Source organism: Microcaecilia unicolor, chromosome 8 (assembly GCF_901765095.1).
Source record: "Microcaecilia unicolor chromosome 8, aMicUni1.1, whole genome shotgun sequence".
NCBI lineage: Eukaryota > Metazoa > Chordata > Amphibia > Gymnophiona > Siphonopidae > Microcaecilia > Microcaecilia unicolor.
In genome coordinates, this window is record NC_044038.1 from 14334405 (window position 1) to 14356756 (window position 22352).

At 41.3% G+C, this 22352-nt stretch overlaps 1 protein-coding gene across 1 annotated transcript in view; it reads right to left on the minus strand.

Annotated features, from left to right (window-relative positions):
* SDK1 (sidekick cell adhesion molecule 1) overlaps nt 1-22352 on the minus strand; it is a 734579-nt gene that overhangs the window by 382234 nt on the left and 329993 nt on the right. The window contains exons 7-8 of the mRNA XM_030212035.1: nt 19049-19239; nt 483-566 (exon numbers count right to left, since the gene is read on the minus strand). Coding sequence (XP_030067895.1) covers nt 483-566; nt 19049-19239 — 275 coding nt within the window. The remainder of the gene's footprint in view (nt 1-482; nt 567-19048; nt 19240-22352) is intronic.

The following is a 22352-nucleotide window of genomic DNA, read 5'->3' on the forward strand; positions in this document are numbered from 1 at the left end:
CAGGGTTCCAGTCCTGTTCTGCCCTGCCCCTGGTTTGAGGGTGGTTTTGCCTGCCACTGCCGCTCCTCGGCAGTGGCCCAAGGGCTCACAACCCAGTTTCCTGCTTGGAAAACGTGACACCCTTTGTGTGTCTTCATCATCAGAGATACTGACCCATCCATCTTTTAGGTCAGACACTATTGTTTCAATATTGTACCTAACAGCAGTATCAAGCGCAACAGTCTGTACGGAAGTCATTTCTTCAACACCAACCCAACATGAGGTATTTAGAGAAATCTGACAACTATCAGGGAGCTTTATGCACAGATGCAAGCTTAATCATACCAAAATCTTGTCTTAAGAAAACAATTTTAATATAACCAATGGTTTATATTCACCTCATACCTAAACCTTTGATAGTTTGTCTTCAGAATGAATTCTGATTAGCTTCATTTCATTTGTAATCGGATGACATATTATTTAGAATCTTGGTTTCTACTCACCCATTGCCTGACATGGGATAGTCACTGCTTTTTCCACTTCACCCAGAATATGTCTCTCAGGCTCAACAGTGAAATATGGTGGCTCTTCAAAACAACAGTTAAAAATAAAGAAAAAACTGTGAGAGTTCAGATATATTATTATGTTCCAAAAGACAAATGCTACATTAGTCTATATGACCTAAAAGCTTTGGGATATTCAATATTCCTATATTGTGAATACTTGCAAGAAGGATTCATTTAAGGTTTTGGCACTCATAGGCCAATCTACAATGCTAACTTTTCTTATCAATGCACCAAAGTCTGGAATTCTCTTCCTAAACAAATTAGATATATTAGTGATTATGGGTTATTTTGTAATTTAATGAAAACTTTTTAGCTCAATCTGACCTTTAAATGCATCCACTCTGCAGCCCCCCCATTACCTCTCCGCTCTGATCTCTCCCTACATTCCTCCCCGTGAACTCCGCTCGCTGGACAAATCTCTCTTGTCGTCCTCCTTCTCCTCCACTGCTAACTCCAGGCTTCGCTCCTTTTCTCTCGCGGCACCTTATGTCTGGAGTAGACTTCCTGGACCTATACATCTAGCTCCAGCTCTACCTGTTTTCAAATCTATCCTGAAAACCCACCTTTTCACTGCTGCTTTTAGCTCCTAGCCACAATTGCCCTCCCCTTGTCCCTTTCTCCCTTCTCACCCATTACTTCCCTCACCCGTAACTGTCTTGTTTGTCTGTATTACTTAGATTATAAGCTCTTTTGAGCAGGGACTATCTCTTTGTGTCAGGTGTTCAGTGCTGCGTGCGTCTGGTAATGCTATACAAATGCTAATAATAATAATAATAATATTATTTAGTTCATTATATTTCATTTCTTGTGCAGCGCTGCGTATGCCTTGTAGCGCTATAGAAATGCTAAATAGTAGTAGTAGTAGTAGTAGTAATTTCTTACTGACATCCCACTGAATTTGCTGCTATTGTTTCTTACATAATATTTTTATGATGTATTTTTAAAATGTAACTCTATTCTATTTCTTTTATGTTTATATCGTAAGCCACGTTGAACCTGAGTTCCACTTGGGATAATGTGGGATACAAATGCAATCAATCAATCAATAAATAGGCAAGACCAGACAGCAGATCCTAGAAGGTACGGTGGGGGGGGGGGGGGGGGGGGGGGTCAAAGATCCCAAAAACTGGAGAGCAAGAAGACAGAAGAGGAAGTCCATAGTGCCTTTGAAGAAGCACAAGCACATGGCCCTAGAGCGAATAGGAGCAGGCTCCACTTTGGCCTGGGTATGTTGCCTATGCCTAGATCCCTGGGCCTTGTACATACACACAAAGCATCCAAACATAAATGATCTATAGAGACCTGGAGTGTATGAGATCAAGTACATATATAATGCATCTCAAAGTACTTTTGATCACATGGTTGGTTGTTTCTTCAAATATATCTGTCACTCTCCTTTGAATTTGAAAAGGGAGCATTATGCATAACTTCAGGAAGGCTACTCTAGACATGTTTACAGCAAGGTGAAAAGAAGAGCCAACTTGCCAATGGAGGACTAGGGTACAGATAAACCCAGCTTGCTTGATGAACAGAAGGTGCAAGGAGGAATGTGCAGGGAAACAATAGAGGAGGGGTACTGAGGAGCTGCACAGTGAATGCATTTGTAGGTGAGCAGGAGAAGGATGAATTGTATGTGTAGTACACAGACAGCAGGCTGGTGTAGTGACCTAAGAAATGGGATTATGGCCATTGGGGAAAATACTATAATGGACCAGCTGTAAAATGCCCTTGAATAGATGATGATCACCTTGTAATCTGATTAATATGTTAGAAGCAGGGCAGTCTCAGCAGCAGTTTTCAGTAGAGCAGAAGGGGATCTGCCAGGTAGCCATGAGGCTAATTTTATTAAAGATTTTGCACTTGTACGGGTCCTTCTAAACACGTAAAAAGGCTTTTATGAAATTATCCACAGAATTATGCCTGCAAAATTATGTGTGGTGACAAGAAGGCATAAATTATTTTCACGAGCAGTATGTAGGCGTGTTCGGGGGGCGGAGTTGGGGTAGAACATGGGAGGAGTAGTTCTTTACACAGATAGTTCTTTGCAACTCTTTGGCTGGCATTTCTTTTACATGCCAACTGTAGTGTTTAAATTTATATCTGGATATTCAGAACCTGGGAAAGGTGCTGACTGCCATCAATATCTAGATAATGACAATATTCAATGCCATTATCTGGATATAAATCCAGATAACTTAGGTCATTTCTTTTTCCTGTTCTAAATGATCTAGACAGTTATCGAATACTAGTAAAAGAGGCCCGTTTCTGAGCAAATGAAATGGGCGCTAGCAAGGTTTTCGTCGGCAACACCCCCCCCCCGCCAATCCCTTCGTTGTTGTGGCATTGCTCCGCCCTCAACGTCATGACGTTTGACGTGAGGGCGGGCCCGTAGCGATTTCCCACCCCCGCCTCCCTGCCAACCCCTTGGTTGTTCTGCCATTGCTCCGCCCTCGAGGGCGGGGCCCGTAGCAATTTCCCATCCCCCGCCTCCCTGCCTCCCTCCCTCCCAACCCCTTCGTTGTTCTGCCATTGCTCCTCCCTCGAGGGCGGGGCCTGGAGCGATTTTGGTGGCTTCACCACCACGAACCTTCGAACCTTTTTGAAGGAAGTCAGGGCTTGGCTTCACTGATGTCACTGTCTTCAGAACGTTGAGGGTGAGTTTTATATATATAGATTACTGGTCTCTGGATAAATCCTAGCTCCACCAAGGCTATGCTAGTGTCATAAGGATAGTCTATGTATGATGCAGCTGAAAATTACTGACTGGCCTTAGTTTCTGTTATTCATTGAGGTAGCAGCACCTACTGCCCTGATAAGTAGCTTTGAATATCAGGCCCACAGTTTGTACATACACAAGCCTGTTCCAAGCAGGTGTAAACATTTGGAGCTTCAATCTAGCCACTATTTCTGCTGGTTTACACCTGGTATTCTATGAAGGCACATAGGGCGTTTACATGTCTTTATAAAACAGATTAAAAGTAGGTAACATTGAGGGGCATAATTGAACGGCGCCGGCCGCAAAGAGCAGTCCCGAACCGTATTATTGAAAAAGATGGCCGGCTATCATTCGTTTCGATAATAAGGTTGGGGGCCGGCCAAATGTCAGAGATGGCTGGCGTCGGTTTTCGCTGATAATGGAAACTAATGCCAACGATCTCAAACCTGGCCAAATCCAAGGGATTTGGTCATGGGAAGAGCCAGCATTTGTAGTGCACTGGTCTCCCTGACATGCCAGGACACCAACCGGGCACCCTAGGGGGCACTGCAGTGGACTTCAAAAATTGCTCCCAGGTGCATATCTCCCTTACCTTGGGTGCTGAGCCCCCCAAATCCCCCCAAAACCCACTCCCCACAACTGTACACCACTATCATAGCCCTTAGGGATGAAGGGGGCACCTATATGTGGGTACAGTGGGTTTTGAAGGGCTTAACATTTACCACCACAAGTGTAACAGGTAGGAGGGGATGGGCCTGGGTCCATCTGCCTGAAGTGCACTGCATCCACTAAATACTGCTCCAGGGACCTGCATACTGCTGTCAGGGAGCTGGGTATGATATTTGAGGCTGGTGCAGCAGCTGGCAAAAAAAATTTTTTTTTGGGTGGGAGGGGGTTGGTGACCACTGGGGTAGTAAGGGGAGGTCATCTCCGATTCCCTGCGGTGGTCATTTGGTCAGTTGGGATACCTTTTTGAAGCTTGGCTGCCCATCTTTTCGATAATACAGGTTTCCCCGCCTCTTCACGGGGACATCCTGCGGGGACGCCCTCAGGAAAACTTGGGCGCCCTGTTCGATTATGCCCCTCCACATGTAGTAGCTGGTGCATATGCTCTCCCAGACTTTGTAGCCGCATCAGTTAATATGACTGCAGCTTGGAATTGCTTCAGTTTATCTTTACTGTAATATATTAAGACATCAGGAACAGCTTTGTCACATTGAAACCTCTGAAAGGTTATTGTGCTCATAGCTCCTTCTGTGTGCTAATGTACTGTTTACTAGAGCCTCTCATTCTGCAAATAAATATTTTATAGGCTTTATGGTGCCACTCTACCTTTTTAAGCTGTTTTACTAATGCGGCATTCAGCTCAGAATGCTTGGTTACGTTTATACTGCAGATATGCTAATTTAAGGTCAGCATTATGAGCAAGGTGTGGCATCAATTTGGATATGCTATAAATATTTAATACACAGTAATAGTTATTCTGTACACTATTTCATCAGCAGGTCACTTTAAGTACAACGGGAATGGAATGGAATATTTTATGGCACACCAGGAACATTTGCAAATACAGCCCAAGGAAAGGGGAAGAGAAGGAGGGAATGAAATAGATCTATTGGAGGGCACAGTACTTCCTGCTTGGGAATTCCTCCATTTTTTTCACGGTTATTGTCACCAAATGGGTTACAATCACACACATCGTGACAGGAATGAACCTCGTTCGTAAGCCAGAGTAGTTGCATAGGATCTTAGGTGCTCATTTTAGGAGCCCTATTTGGGTTTTAGTTGTGCATATGCCAGCATTTAGATATTTATATTGCATAAATGTCTACATTCTGATTTTACAAAGCTGGGGTATACCTGTCTAAAACTTTAAGATGTGCATAGTGCAAGGGGGTGTGGTCTTAGTGCATTTTGGGCGGGACTAAAAATTCCCCATTACAGAAACAGAATGCACGTTGTCACGCTGCTGTCACTAGATACATTTTGGAAGCATGCTATACTGCGAGAGATCACTGTTCAGGGCTCCTCCCCCACTTCAGCTGAAGAGTATGGCTCTGTCCTATTCCCAGGCTGGCATATCAAAGTTCACAAGTCTCTTGGGAACTCACATGTTTATTAAAAAGAATGCAATCTTTAGTTACCCACTTCTTCCTTGCAACAGGACCCTCTGATTTGCTCACTTAAGGTCAGTGCTTTTTTTTTTTTTAAGCCAGCTTTCATGCGCCCTCTAACCAGGGGCGTAGCTAGACCTCGGCGGGAGGGGAGTCCAGAGCCTGAGATTGGGGGGGCACATTTTAGCCTGCCTCCCCCAGTTGCTGACCCTCCCCTGCCACTTTCAACCGCCATCTCACCGCCGACCCTCCCCATCACTTTCGACCCCCCCTGCCACCACTGCAAGGTATCTTTGCTGGCGGGTGTCCACAACCCCCGCCAGCCAAAGTGTTCTTCAGCGCCGGTCTCCGGTGCGTTCGCTGATCTGTTTCTGTGAGTCCTGACTCCTGACGACCTGAAAATAAGCCTGAAAGTTTCCCATTGTTGCTGCAGGGTTAAATCTTTATCAACCAGCTAGAAATTTTGGATCTGCAAATAAGAACTTACCGGAAGTTCCATCTTTCCATGTTGTGTGACTAGAGGAATATCGTTCCTCAATATTTACTATAGCTGGTCCACAGTTGTGGAACTCTTTACTATCTAGTTTGAGAGAAATTCAAAATCTAGAACTTTTTAAGGAACTAAAAACATTCCTTTTTACTAAGATATATGGGGGAGTCTGATTTTGTAATATGTAAGTCAGATAATGTGGCCATACGCAGAGTTTTTGTCTAACCCTGAGAGAGTCCCTGAGTGTGAAATAGGTTTGAACAGAATTTTTGTTAGAAAAAGCAGGGGTCTTCCAATATTGATTATTTTGTTTTATTATGATCAGTTTGATTTTGTACTGCTTGTCTTGATTTTTACTCTGTATGTTGATAGTGTAATCTGCTATGAATTGTTTAGATCATGCGGAATATAAATATTTTAAATCAATCAATCATGACTCTACCCCTATCTCACCTAAGCTCCACCCCAGAAGATGACCACACTAAAGTCATTTACAAGTATGAATATTCTTGTACATGATGGGCAATTTTATAACAAGCATGAAATACAAGTATATACTTATGAAAATGCCTTGATGAAATTACCTTCGATCTGTACAGTGCTGAAAATTGATGGATAAGGAAGTTACACATTCTCTGGGTGTCAGTGAATGTCCAATTTTCTTTGAATATTGGCCCAAATACTGATCGTACTTTTGAGTTTTGGGGGTGGGAGGAAGCATTTCACACTGGATGCCAAATTGCTGATCTATGGCACAGGTTGCAGCTATAAATTCAACCCCTTTTCTAGATTTACTACCAATCCTTGGCTCCTGCTTCTTGCGTGGAATTCAAAATCCCTGCTGTTACTCAGCGTGGACTAAACACAAATGGTAACCAATTTACTTCTGTTTTTTACAGTCATTTTTTTTTTTACAGACAGCTGACAAAATTGGTTCAAGAAATAAGCAGAACCTCTACAATTCATGGTTCAGATAAGCCACTAAAGAAAAAACAAAAGGCATCAAACTTCAATGCGATGCACTCAGAACACTTCCCTATAACTATCCCAAACTAAAACTGTGAGAATCCATTTTAAGTCTTCTGCTGGTCATGACGAAACAGTAACAAAATCACAGAAAACCTAATCATCTATATATATAAAACTCACCCTCAACCTTCTATTGGCTGCTGACGTCACTGAAACCAAGGTTCGTATGTTTGAAGCTCTGAAGCCTCGCAAATCACAGTCTCTGGGCCCCGCCCTCACGTCAAACGTTATGACGTTGAGGGCGGAGGCAGAGCAATTCACCGCCCTCGCGTCAAACGTTATGACGTTGAGGGCGGAGGCGGACAAATTCACCCACATCGACGGCGGGGGGGGGGGGGGGGGCACAGGAAAGCCTTGCAAGCGCCCGTTTCATTGGCTCCAGAAATGGGCCTTTTTTTACTAGTAAATAAATAAGTGGCCTGGCTATTTTAACGAAGAACATGTCAGGCATTAATACCAAGGAGTATAACATTCCACTCTCTGGAAGAAACAAAAAAATGGGGGGGGGGGGGGGGGGCATGACAAAAGTTTTCATATATTTAAAAGACTTTGTCAAAGTGCAGGAAGGTGAAATCATCCATATAAAAAGAAATTCAAGGATGCGGGGTCGTGATATGAAGTTTAGGCAGGAAGGCACAAATAAAACAATGGATGCCTAGGACAGATTATTAGTAGAGAAAGTGGCAAGCACAACTGGGACACAACATGAGCATGTTGGAACAGACACAGAACACAGTGGTAAGGGCAGGTAACAAATATTACAGATGGCAGTGACAGATGGAAGAAATGAAAGAATGAGCTTGAGCCATATGAAATCTGGAGGAATAAAAAGGGGGAAACACAAGTCAGTGAGGCTAGCAACAGGGCTACCTTGGATATACTGTATCTACCCTAGGGTATGACTATAATCTCAAACGACTACTGCAGAATTTATTACAAAATTTTTTTTTACAAAATAATCTTCATTTACATAAAACAGCACTCACATTCACACACATTTCTCACATACCACAAAATACAATTAAATATACAAACTCTGAACAGTCAAGTCCATGAAAAAATCACTTGTCCGTGTTATAATCAGTCCACCTTTACATTCCTTTAATAAATCTTCAATGAATCTTCTTTATATTAATCCCACGATCAATCCAATGATTAATCGTATCTTTGTAGATCATTCAATATACTCCAGATGAGAAAAGTGTTGACCAGTCCAAAAGATGAAAAAACCTATCCATTCCAGATAATCAAATCTTTTGGACTGGTCAACACTTTTCTCATCTGGAGTATATTGAATGATCTACAAAGATACGATTAATCATTGGATTGATCGTGGGATTAATATAAAGAAGATTCATTGAAGATTTATTAAAGAAATGTAAAGGTGGACTGATTATAACACGGACAAGTGATTTTTTTCATGGACTTGACTGTTCAGAGTTTGTATATTTAATTGTATTTTGTTGTATGTGAGAAATGTGTGTGAATGTGAGTGCTGTTTTATGTAAATGAAGATTATTTTGTAAAAAACAAATTTGTAATAAATTTTGCAGTAGTCGTTTGAGATTATAGTCATGCTGTTTTGATTTACTAGAATATAATTTAACCCTTGTATTGGAATTAAGATTACCCTAGCGTATGGAGACGCCATTATAATTCTTACAGTGTTGCCACAATTGGCAGGGGAAAGCTGCGTGAATAGCTGTTAAAACGTAAGAGCCTGATTTAATAAAGCATATATGAACCTTAGTGCACACGTTCACTTGTGTTTTAGCGTGCATTTCACAGTGTTAATTTTACTCATGAATTTAATAAGGATTTTATCGATCAAATACGACTTTTAAAAAGGCACTTTAATAAATTTATATTTCGCCTATACATATCACCACGAAGAGCCTACCGGGCCATCCTGAGAGAGACGGACTCTTGCCCCAAGTGTGGCAGAGCAAATGCACACGTGGGTCACATGTTTTGGACATGCCCAAAAATACACGGAGTGGCCTAGTGGTTAGGGTGGTGGACTTTGGTCCTGGGGAACTGAGAAACTGAGTTCAATTCCCACTTCAGGCACAGGCAGCTCCTTGTGACTCTGGGCAAGTCACTTAACCCTCCATTGCCCCAGGTACAAATAAGTACCTTTATACAATATGTAAGCGCATTGAGCCTGCCATGAGTGGGAAAGCGCAGGGTACAAATGTAACAAACACAAATTTTAGAAGAATAAGGCAGAGCATGTATCAGCAATGTGGAAAATTAGATGTTATCATTACCCACAACAACTATTCAACACATTCACCATATAAGAGCAGGCACCTGCGGGAGCGAAGGCGTTTTTACAAAGGGTGAGCTTGATGGGGAAATAAAGCAATCTTACAAGTTTGGCTAATGGAAGAGCACCCCACGGCCAGCCGGTGGCGCTCTTTGATGATACAAATGTGCTCGCTAAAACGTAAAAGCATAACGGACCTCTCCTCGGAGAAAGGGGACTTATTTTGTAAAACTTGGTCTCCATACTGGGACACTCTGACACCAGTGGCTAAGAGTAGAATATTAAATGCCTGAGTCTGGTGAGAAGAGGGATGGGGGAGGAAGGGAGGGAGAGAGGGAGAGGGGAGGAGGGAGGGAGGGGAAGGAGGGAGGGGGGAGAAAATATAGAAACTGTTGGAGTAGAGTGATGTAGAAATGTTAATGGTTGTAGAAAGATAAAGCATATTGATTGTGCTGCTTCAAGTGAGAACGGATAATAAAAACGATTTATAACAAAAAAAAAAGGCACTTTAATCTTACTTCACTTTCTATGAAAATGTATGGAAAGACCTGCATTACTTCCCTTGCATGAACGTGTACTAAACTTAAAACACTTTTCTTTACTTCACCTTCCTGTGCTGATTTTTAATGTTAGACCTAAATGTGAAGTAAAGTTGCTAACTTCCATCTACTTTACTAGAATTAAATGTTGGAGACCCCTGGGCAGTAGACCCCCAATTATTTAGCTCAGATCCAGGCAGACTCTGACCCAGGACCCTTGAGTCAGGAAATCCTGGGGGCAAAGGAGGTGCACATAATCCCTGATGGTTTATTAATCCACTAATGCCATCTCATCCCTCCGTTCCCCCCACCAGAACTCATAAATTTAAACCAAAAAGAAAACCCTCTGGATGTAAGCCCTATCTCAAGCTCCACCCCATTTTCAAAATCTAGGGTAGTGGGTTCTAGTGTCCCCCACCTGAGCCTGACTTACCCCAAACAGACAAATTCTTGGAGAGGGTAGAGTGATCTTCACTTGCTCTTGTCCAGCAGCTGTCATTTAGCTGTTAACGGATGTTTCCTTGTGGTAAACTCTGATAGGATCTGGGGGGGGGGGGGGGGGGGGGGCGGGCACTGGAATTTTTGAAAAATGGGCCAGGGCTTGTATCAGAGAAGCATTTTTTTTAAACAAATATGTCTGATCCCCAGAGAGCTAGATTGGTAAGGACAGGCTGCAACTTCCCCAAAACCATACAGTTTGATGCTGGTAGACGGAAGTGGCCAGTTACAAACCAGCACGGTGTCAAGAACGACACTAGAAAGCACTAGACAGCAGCACTGTAGGTCATGTGACAGGTAGCTACAACACAGAAAACAACCAGGTTGGGGTCAGCAAGTCAGTGGCAGCTGGGCGCTGTTCAAAAAGGCCATGGAGACCAAGATGGCCAGACAATGGAGCAGTGGCATCACTGGTTTTCTATGCCTGAATATATTGTTATAGCATTTGAAGATAAGTGGTTGGGGGCTGATGGGTGTTAGATTGGGTGAAGGATCTTTTATACACCTGGGAAGGTGAAGAACCAAACAGAGAGCCAACAGAAACCGATTTGAATACGATATGATACCTTTCTAGAAATCAAATAATATGGACCAAAATAACCGAGCAAATGTGATGGTTCAATTGAGCTTTTCTGCTGTCATTCACTATGTTACAAACAACCCTGAGCTCATATACTTTCAATTTACAAGATGCAGCTGAAACCGAAAAGCTTTTTTTTATTGAGCTCTCAACTGAAGGACTTTAATAAAGTGAAGACTTGCTGTGCACAATTCATTTTGTTAAATGTTGCAACAATCACAGATTATAATGTGATTTACTAGAGTTAGTTTACGGAATACCTGTGTACTGGAGAGAAGGATGAGATAGGATAGAGTAATTGCACAAGCCACAAATTAAAGAGCTATCAAGCTTTTGTTTCCTTAAATATTTGGGATTATCTTCTCCCTAAGTAGCTGTGGAATGATCCTTTAATTCTAAAAATAAAATAATGCTTCATTCAAGCATCACCACCCCCCTCTCCAAGTCCATCAAAAAGAGAATAAACCAATGCTTACTTTATGATAGCAGTTTGCTTGAACGTAGAGTTTGAAACAAATTTTATAATAACCACAAAAAAAATCTTTTTTTTGGTATGAAACACATTTTAAAAAAGTAAGAGTGTAGTTTTAAAACAATGAAATCCAAACTGGAGCTAGAAATGAACTGTAACTATTAGGCCTTGACTGATTGTGCTCTTCAGTCCAAGCAACAAGTTGTCTTTGCGAAAGACACTTCCATGCAGCTATCAATATTTTTATTATTGATTTGCTTTGCTGACCAAGGGGCCAATAACTATAAAAATGTCTGTACGTTTAGATTTCACTGTGGGGAAAGGTGGGGGAAGGACTGGAAAACAGCTTAAATTATGGACTAACTCTAACCGATGTATCCTGTTATCTTTAAATTGAGGAAGGTCTACTTAGTTTATTTACCGGTTCTTTGAGTACTTGTGCATGCTATAGTTCAGTAGTTCCCAAAGCTGCAAATTTCTCTCATGAATATTCATTGTGGGTATTCTGAAAACCTGAGTGGCTGAGGTGCCTGCAGGACCAGGTCTGGGAACCACTGCTTAAGTTATTTCTACATTAGATTACTGCAATGCTCTATTGTGCTGTGTAAATCACTGACAGTTACAGTGCCTGCAATTAGTGAAGAATGCAGCCTTACTCTTACTTACAGGAATTGGCTGTGCCAAGCCTGTTACTCATAAGCACATAAGCACCGCCATACTGGGAAAAGACCAAGGGTCCATCAAGCCCAGCATCCTGTCTCTGACAGTGGCCAATCCAGGCTTCAAGAACCTGGCACCCCCCCCCCCCCCCAAAAAAAAAAAAAATAATGTTCAATGGACTTTTCCTTCAGGAATCTGTCCAACCCCCCTTAAACTCCGTAAGGCCAGCCGCTGCCACCACATTCTCCGGCAATGAGTTCCAGAGTCCAACTACATGTTGAGTAAAGAAAAACTTTCTCCTATTTGTTTTAAATCTACCATATTCTAGCTTCATCTTGTGTCCCCTGGTTCTATTATTGTTTGAAAGTGTAAACAAATGCTTCCTTATATTTGAGATGAATATTGGCTACCTGTCTCATACTGAGTGGCATATAAGCTGCTAATGCTTTAAGGTGCTCTCCTCTGGATGTCCACTTTGTCTTGCTTTCTGCTTCCCTATACTACCTCATGGACACTTCGCTCCTCTCAGGGCAGGTTGCTTCAGGTTCCTCCGCTTACTGTCACCCTCTACTGCTGTTCCTCTATTGTAAGAAGGAAACTATTTAGTGTGCAGGGTCTCACCTTACAGAACTCTCTTCCTTAGGACCTACACTTATAGTAACAGCAGCATAGTAGATGACAGCAGATAAAGACCTGTATGGTTCATCCAGTCTGCCCAACAAGATACCATATGCAATGAGATTATGATGCGACACATCATACAGATACCTGATCTTGATTTGCCTTTGCCACTTTCAAGGCATAGACCATAGAAGTCTGCCCATGACTGGCCTTGTTCTAAATTTCTGAAGTTGTCAAAGCCCCTGAAAAGCTCCACTGCAACCTATCCAAAACTATTCATACACAATCAGGGCACAGACCTTAGAGGTCTTGCCCAGCACTGGCTTTGCGTCCCAATTAGTGGTGTTGCTACCTAATCTCTGCTAAGCTTCTTTGGATCCATTCCTCCTAATCAGGATTCCTTTGTGTTTATTGAATGCATTTTTTAATTCTGTTCATCTCGACCACTTCCCATGGGAGGCATTGCAGGTACCTACCACCCTCTGAGTGAAGAAATACTTCCTGACATTATTCCTGAGTCAGTGTCCTTTTAACCTAATTCATATCCTCTAAAGAAGGTTGGTCTGCAAATTTATACCTTTCAAATATTTGAACATGTGTAGCATATCACTCCTTTCCTCCAGGGTATACATGTTCAGGTCAGCAAGTTTCTCCTCATATGTCTTGCTGCGTAAACCCCATACCATTTTCGTCACTTTTCTCTGAACCACTTCAAGTCTTTTTACATGCTTAGCAAGATACAGCCTCCAAAACTGGACACAATACTCCAAGTGGGGCCTCCCCAATGACTTGTACAGGGGAATTAACACCTCCTTTCTTCTGCTGGTTATACTCGTCTCTATGTAGCCTAGCATTCTTCTGGCCGCAGCCACCACCTTGTCGCATTGTTTCATCACCTTGAGATCCTCGGACACCATCACCCCTCCCCCCCCCAGGTCCCTCTCCTGAGCTGAGCTTACCAATCTCTCCTCCCTCCTATCTGATGCATCTGTTTTGGATTTCTGCACCCCATGTGCATCACTCTGCACTTCTTGGCATTAAATTTTAACTATAACCAACTTCGGGTAACAATATCTTCTGGTTTCAAAGGTATGTTATCATCTCAACAATAGAAACCATTTTTAATGAATAAATACTTTTTTTTTTTTTTTTGGTTTTCCTATGTGATGCTCTGTGATTTCATTCATGTGTACTTAAACATGTCTATACTTCTATGAACCCTTTATTATAATGGATATAATAAATATATATGAGTGTTCAGTGAAAAATTACATTTTAACTGCCATACTCTTGACTATTCTTTCAATGTTTGGAGATCCCTTCTCATGGTTTCTACTCCCTCCACTCTATTGGCTATCTTCACATCATCTGCAAAAAGGCAAACTTTTCCTTCTAACCCTTTAGCAATGTCTCCCACAAATATGTTAAACAGAATTGGGCCCAGCGCCAACCCCTGAGGCACCCCACTAGTCACTTTCCTTTCCTCTGAGCGGATTCCATTTACCCCCACCCTCTGCTGCCTGTTGGTCAATCAGTTTTCAATCCAGTTCACCACTCTGGGTCCTAAGTTCAGCCTCAGTGACAATTTTTAAATATGTGCATTATTTTAAAAACATGTGCGAGAGAACTTTCAAATGGAAAAATTTCCTTTAGGGGTCCTTTTACTAAGGTGCGCTGACAAATGGCCTGCAGTAGTGTAGGCGCATGTTTTGAGTGCCTTTTTTAAACTTTTTGCCAAAAATGGACGTGCGGCAAAATGAAAACTGTCGCGCGTCCATTTTGGGTCTGAGACCATACCGCCAGCCATTGACCTAGTGGTAAAGTCTCACGTGGTAATCGGGTGATAATGACCTATGTGCGTCAAATGCCACTTGGCGCGCGTCTGATACATGCGTCCGAAATAAAAATTATTTTTCGGATGCACGCCAAAAATGAAATTACCGAAAGAGCCGAGAGGTAACTGGGCAGTAACTCCATTTTGGCGTGCGTAGACGCTTACATGGCTTAGCAAAAGTGCCCCTTAGAGTTTTCTTTTCTCTGCTGAAAATTTAGGAGCCAGAGTCTTATCTGAGTCCTCTAGATCAAAAATCTGAGGAGCCAGCTGCTTAGCTGCCTGTGTAAAATTGTTAGAAAATAGTCTTTTGAGAGATGAATGCTGGATATTCATGGGTCTAATAGCAGAAGGGGATATTTCTGAATCTGATAATTTCCTCTTGCTCATTTGGGCTTCCAGATCAATTGGAACAATCATTTTTATTCACAACCAGCTCAGGATTCTTTCCCTTATTTTACACCTAATCCAGTCATTATAGTGACAGTCCTTGACTACTGTTACACACCAGGACTTCTTCCAGAACTCTCCAATAATGGGTCCCAAATATGGCCACCAAATATTGCTGTTGCACAGACTGGGATCCCCAGTTTGCCAAGAGCTGTGAATGCTATCATTGCAGAATCCACTGGACTGACCCTTGGGCTTTCATGATTTACTACTACTACATATCATTTCTAAAGCGCTACTAGACATACGCAGCGCTGTACACTTGAACATGAAAAGACAGTCCCTGCTAGACAGAGCTTACAACCTAATTAGGACAGACAAACAGGACAAATAAGAGATAAGGACAAAGAGTAGCAAGGTTCCGGAATCCCAAAGAGTAGCAAGATTCCAGAATCCCAAAGAGTAGCAAGATTCTGGAATCCCAAAGACTACTACTACTACTTACCATTTCTATAGCGCTACTAGACGTACGCAGCGCTGTACACTTGAACATGAAGAGACAGTCCCTGCTCGACAGAGCTTACAATCTAATTAGGACAGACAAACAGGACAAATAAGAGATAAGGACAAAGAGTAGCAAGATTCCGAAATCCCAAAGAGTAGCAAGATTCCGGAATCCCAAAGACTACTACTACTACTTATCATTTCTATAGCGCTACTAGACGTATGCAGCGCTGTACACTTGAACATGAAGAGACAGTCCCTGCTCGACAGAGCTTACAATCTAATTAGGACAGACAAACAGGACAAATAAGAGATAAGGACAAAGAGTAGCAAGGTTCCGGAATCCCAAAGAGTAGCAAGATTCCAGAATCCCAAAGAGTAGCAAGATTCTGGAATCCCAAAGACTACTACTACTACTTACCATTTCTATAGCGCTACTAGACGTACGCAGCGCTGTACACTTGAACATGAAGAGACAGTCCCTGCTCGATAGAGCTTACAATCTAATTAGGACAGACAAACAGGACAAACAAGAGATAAGGGAATATTAAAGTGAGGATAATAAAATAAGGGTTCTGAACAAGTGAATAAGGGTTAGGAGTTAAAAGCAGCATCAAAAAGGTGGGCTTGTTAAATTCTGTTAGCTTAAATTGTTCTTTGTGGTACTGGGGGTGGGAGACAGTGAGGAGGGGGAAAAGGGGAAATCATTTATCTACTTTGAAGGCCTACTTTGTAGTTTTCTTTGTCTAGTAACAGTGTTACTTTGATGCCACATAAAAGCAAAAATTGTTTCTTCAGGGTTTTAATTTTGGCTTTTCCCTGTTTGTTTGGGTCTGTCACTGCCAAAATACAGCCTTCTCTGCTTGAAGTAATCTTGTCACAGATCTCTAAGCCCACACATCAAAAGACCAAGTGAGCAGTCGACATTTTGCAAATGTTAATTGGAAATCTGTCTTCTTTCCTAATCCATTTCTCAATGCTATTTTCTTCTTCGACAGGTGCTCTGGCATCCCAGAATGACATCCATTGTCGTCCTTCTGAAGTATAAGCTGTGAGAAAACTGCACCAAGCAGGTCATTATTTCTAAGGTTTGCCATATCCCAAACATACAGCTAGTTAAATATAGATTTCCTTTGTTGTATCCTGAGGTATGAGGGGAAAAAAATGATAAGGACGATTGGGATAGGCCCAAACTTCTGATAAAAAAAATCACCATGCTCCTAATGTAAAAGCACAGTTTCGCTGGTCATCTGTTTCATGCTGTTTTGAGCTTCTTAATATCAACTGTGATATGGTTTTTGATTAAGGATCCTAAGGTTAAAAAAAATCTTTGTTAAAATGGTCTTGGCACAGTGACTAACATGGTTCAGGCTAGATGCTAAAGACCCATTTCTTCTTCAACATGTAGAGAGGTGTGGTAGCCGTGTTAGTCCACTCTTAACAGTTATCAATAGAAATCAAACAAAATAAAACATGGAAAAGAAAATAAGATGATACCTTTTTTATTGGACATAACTTAAAACATTTCTTGTTTCAACATGTGAAATCTGCTGGGTCATGTTATTGGATCTGTGAGGCCTTGGGTAGCCTGGTCTTCTTAGAATCTAGAAAGTTCACTAACATCAAAGTTGTTTTGGACTTTCTAGATTCAATAAGTAATCAAGTCTATTAGTTAAGGATATCCTCTGGTTGCTTAAGATAATTTATTTAAGACTATCTAATCTATCAATAATGGCTATCTGAGTAACCCAAAGAGGAGATGGTACAGTATTACAAAGCAAAATATTCACAATTATTAAAATATCTGGTTCAAGCTGTCCTCTAGTGGACACAAGACACAAACCTCAAACAACCATCTCTTGGTTTTTGCCTTTGAAGAGTAGCTTTACCTACACGTTTACCAACATAAATGGCCACTTACACACAAATGATTTCTTATAGAAAACCAAGTAGCAGAAAAGTACACAACTATGTTTTGATGTAAGGCACAGTCCCACCCATTCCATGCCCGAAAATGTCACGTTGCCTGTTATCTATTTAACATGCTAGAAGTTAATATAAGAACACAAGAGTAGCCATACTGGGTCAGACCAATGGTCCTTCTAGCCCAGTATCCTGTTTCCAACAGTGGCCAACCTGGCAGAAACCCAAACCATGACAAAATTTCATGCTATAAATCCCAGGGCAAGTAGTTGCTTCCCCACGTCTATCTCAATAACAGACTAATGCATACTGGTAAGTGTTAGTGTGGGCCTGCACTATTAGCATTCCATAATTCTGCTGTAAACAACACAGCTAGTAAATAGCTCCTTAACTTTTCCTGTACTCGATTTTTTCAACTTCCCTTAGATTTTTCTTAAAAGAAGAGGCATATCATAGATTTTTAGCATATTTCAGTTACAGATTTGGGGCCCTGTTTACTAAGGTGCATTAGTGTTTTTAACGCGCGAGCTAACCATGTAGGCGCCTATAGGGATATTGTAGGCATGTACATGGTTAACGCGCCTATAACACTGCTTAGTAAACAGGGCCCTTGGTCAGAAATTTACTTTTCTCCCATCAGTTACACAATTGATCTTTTCCCTAACACTAGTAAAATCCAATTCAAGCTCTCAAGAAATTTTCTCAAGAAATTTGTTATCAGCGATCTCAAGGACTGATACAAACAATTTGGGAGTTAATGTAGAAGTCGGATGATAAAGAATTGTGTGATTACCTTAACGGTTTTTGGGGAATGCACATATGCTGGTGTCCAAAAAATATGTCTTACTACCAAAAGATCCAATGAGTACCAATGCATGCTAGAGTTATTTTCAAATTTCTCTGTTTAATTTATAAAACTATCTTTCGATTTGGACCACCGTGCTTATCGGATCATTTTATAATCAAGGTACCATCTAGACTAATTAGGAATTTTAATCTATTTGCGTATCCTTTACTGAAAAATAAAAAGAGGTTTAAGTTGGTTGATCATCTACTTTCATTTCAAGCAGCAAGATTAGATAGAGCGTTTCTTGATTTGTTATTATCAGCTGAAAATTATATGCATTTTAGAAATAATCTTAAAACACACTTATTCAGGAAATTAGTTCTGAATTTGAAAGAATCATAATTAAATGTTACTTTTGTTGTTTAGTGTTATTATTGTTTTGCAGTTTTATATTATTATCTAAAGGGTTTAGATAGCATAGGCTCTCCGATTATAACTCTTTTTATTGTAACTTCCTGGATAATGTCTGGCTTCTTTTTCCTGCAATGCACATAGAACCGGAAGGCTAACAGAGGAATATAAGTAAGTAAGTAAATAAGGGGTCCTTTTACTAAGGTGCACTGAAAAATGTCTTGCGGTAGTGTAGGCGCGACTGTAAAAAAGCCATTTTTTAAATATTTTTGCCGAAAATAGATGTGCGGCAAAATGAAAATTACCACGCATCCATTTTGGGTCTGAGACCTTACCGCCAGCCATTATTGACCTAGTGGTAAAGTCTCACGCGGTAATGACCTATGCGTGCCAAATGCGAACGCGTGCCAAAAATGAAATTACCGCAAGAGCCATGCAGTAGCTTTGCGGTAACTCCATTTCGGAGTGCGTTGGGCGTGCATAGACGCTTACGCGGCTTAGTAAAAGGGCACCTAAGAAGGAACAGTTGAGTTAGCCTTATAACTCCACTATAGCCCTCTTTTCTTCCTAGCTAAGTTTAAGGCCAATATCAAAATATCTAGTTAGCTTCTCTACAATGGTTGTTCACCAAAATTACCCATCAATCTGTCAAGCTTCCTTTAGAATTACCTGTGATGGAAAGGAAGGCCTTAGCTCTTGCTGGTTGCGAACTGAGGTCTCGCAGCTGTGCCTCACACATATACACTGCAACATCGGCTGAAGTCGGATTCACGATAGTGAGTCGTCTACCAAAACTGCTGATGCCGGCAGTCATTTTTACTCCATTTCTTTTCCATGTTATAGTTAGGTTATCAGGAGGTCTGCATGGGTTTAAAACATTACCAAACAATTAAACTCATAGATTACACTTGGTTAACTATTCAAAATAAGTTATACATTTAGTGACGGCTGCTGAACTCATAAGTGCTCTATCTATAAATTTTCAGCTGAAAGTAAAGTATTCTATAAAAAAAATGCCTTTAGGCACACTGTATAGAATATGCCTAAATTTCGGCACAGTTTATAGAATGCGCCATGCACCCATCCACGCGACTAAATTTAGTCACGGGCAGTTACGCCAAGTAAAGCTTAGTGTAAATCCCGATGTCTAAATTAGACATGGTCTGGGTGTATTCTACAACCATGCACAGAGATTTTAGAAGTGCCCATGACCCACCCATTCCGTGCCCATGGCCACGCCCACTTTTCAACTATGCAACTTAGAATTTATGCGCAGCACATAGAATACACTTAGACAGTTCTGCGAATAAATTATAATTAATGCCATTGTCAATAACTGTTTGTTAACTGACAATTAACGACACCGATTGGCCTGTTAACTAATTAAGTTGCACGTGCAAATACAGAATACTGCATTTGCATGTACAACGTAAGTTGCACTATATGAATCCAGGAGATAGTGCTGGGACAGTGAAAATGGAGCAAGGATGTTCCACAGCTATCTGTATACTTTTCGTCAGCAAAAGGTTTGCCCTAAATTCAATATATATAGATAGATAGATAGATAGATAGATAGATAGATAGATAGATAGATAGATAGATAGATAGATAGCTCGGCATATATATTTAGTGCCACTGGATATACATATTGCAGAGCTGACTATATATATATGACTTAAATGCATAGGCTTTAAATACAGACCCAGCTATATATAGTAATAAATATTACGGCATGCTTTGTTAGATGCCCTAGTTAAGGAATCCACATAAGTTCAGCAACAGGTAAATAAAATAGGATATATACAACCAGGGGAGTAGCCATGGGGGGGGGGGGGGGAATTTGGGATCAAGCCCCTTTCAAAATTGTAGCACTGGATGCATGATTGGCAGGGATGCTCAAGCTCCGCCAGGTAAAGAGATTTGCTGCCCAAGCCCCTGATGCCTGAGCAGCAGGAAGTCGGCGGGGTGCTCTAGCTGCTGATACCAGAATTCCTGCACATGCTCAGTTCATGCATTGAACTAAGCATGAACGGAAGCACCAGCTTCAGAGGTTGGAGTACCCTGCCGAATTTCTGCTGCTCAGGCAGCATGGGCGGGGATTCCAGCAGAAAATCTCTTTGTCTGGTGGGGCTTGAGCATCCCCACCAGCAAAGGTACAATTCGGTGGTGATGGGGAGAACTGAGTGGAAATACCCCCCCCCCCCCCAGGCCACTCCTTGGCCCCCAAAATTGAGTTCTGGCTACGCCCCTGTATACAACATATACTACGCACCCACATTCCCTTATAACATGCCTGAGTACTGGATATTTAGAGAGAAAATTTGTGGCTCTACTGTCAGGCATCAATCCTATGAACTTTCTCAAGTAATATTGAATAATCAGGGCTAAATCAAACAACAATGAATCTTATCAGATAATGATTAAGTTGCCTAAGAGAAGAACATTAAAAATAAAAGCTACTTATAGGGGACTCAGCTGCATGGGAGGTGCTTTCATTAGAATTCAATTGCCAAGGTATCACTAATAATAACCAGACCACCTTTGTCCTCATAAGGGATAGATAAACAATGCAGTTTCTGATTAATCTGCCAGAATTTCAGTTCATATCCTTATACATGTATGTGTATCATATACATGTTGATCAAGTACATAAGTCAATTATAGTAAATTCTGAAGGCTATCTCCTCCTTACTCCGTTGTCTATATGACAAGCTCAAATGTGAAGGAGATATAAAACAGCACAACTAGCATACATTCTGACCAAAGAATAAATCATTAAAGAGGTGTTGCCTCTAGAAGCCCCTGGCTCTATATATTCAGAGCTCACGGGGGCTGGGCTGCTTCATCATTGGCAAACACCCCTGGGCTGTTAAACAGTTCAATACCCTGTATGTACTTAATTTTTCTTTTTTTCTTATTTTTCTATTTAAATTTTACTTCTCATGTGAAATATGAGTATATACAGAGTTTAACTTGAAGACTTGAAGACTACTTAGCTTTACAGGGGTCCGGTCTTTTTCTTTATTTGACACTGAGCGCGACCACGACCAACAGTGGCCAACGAGTAAGAGCAGGAGTAAGGAGGAGATAGCCTTCAGAATTTACTATGATTATTTCCATAAGAAGGGTTTAAGATGGCCGATCAGTCTTGGAAAACTGGACACACTTTTTCACCTGAGCACATAACAGACACCCTTAGAGGTGTCTCTCTCCTGGAACTGGATCCTGTATTGGCCCTGTCAGTATCATGGACAGTGGCCGTAGATTTACATAAAAGATTGACTAGAGCAGAGTTACATGGGGCGACATTAATTGAATATCGCAAAAAAGAGATTATACCACGGGGTCTACGTATAGTAAAACCACCTAAGATGTTTAATAATGACATTGAATTTCTGACCCAGTGGGCAGGAATACTGAACAAATGTTCACTTGTCCTCATGGTGTTGATCATAAATAAGACAACATCGACAGCTGCTGTGATAAAAGAAGAAATTGGAACGACTTTAGAGATGTTGAGAACCCAATGTACAGCTGATGTTTTTTCTAAACAACATGAAGAATTAAAAGCTAAAACTGACTGATTCCGGCGCTCTCTTCAAGAATCTAAAATTAAAAAACTACGAAGAGATGAAGACGATTATGGTAAGAACCGCGTATACCCTTGGTTACAACAGAAAGATAAACAGGAGGTCCCCCCTCCTTTTTGTGGGGAGGACAGCGATCTCTTGGATAGGAGTTCCTCTGGTTCGGATGAACAGCCTTTTTTAGTGGATTCCAGAGGGAGAAGAGGCAGAGGACGCGGAGGAAGAACACGGAGAGGTCGAAGAGGAATGCGGAGAGGAGATCAGTACCAACAAGGGACATGATTAGTAATTACAACTCGGAGGAATCAGGATGTATAGTAATAAATCTCTCCAAATACCCCCTTTCTGCAATAGAGATGTCCCTGTTGTCAAAAGGTCTCTCCTTT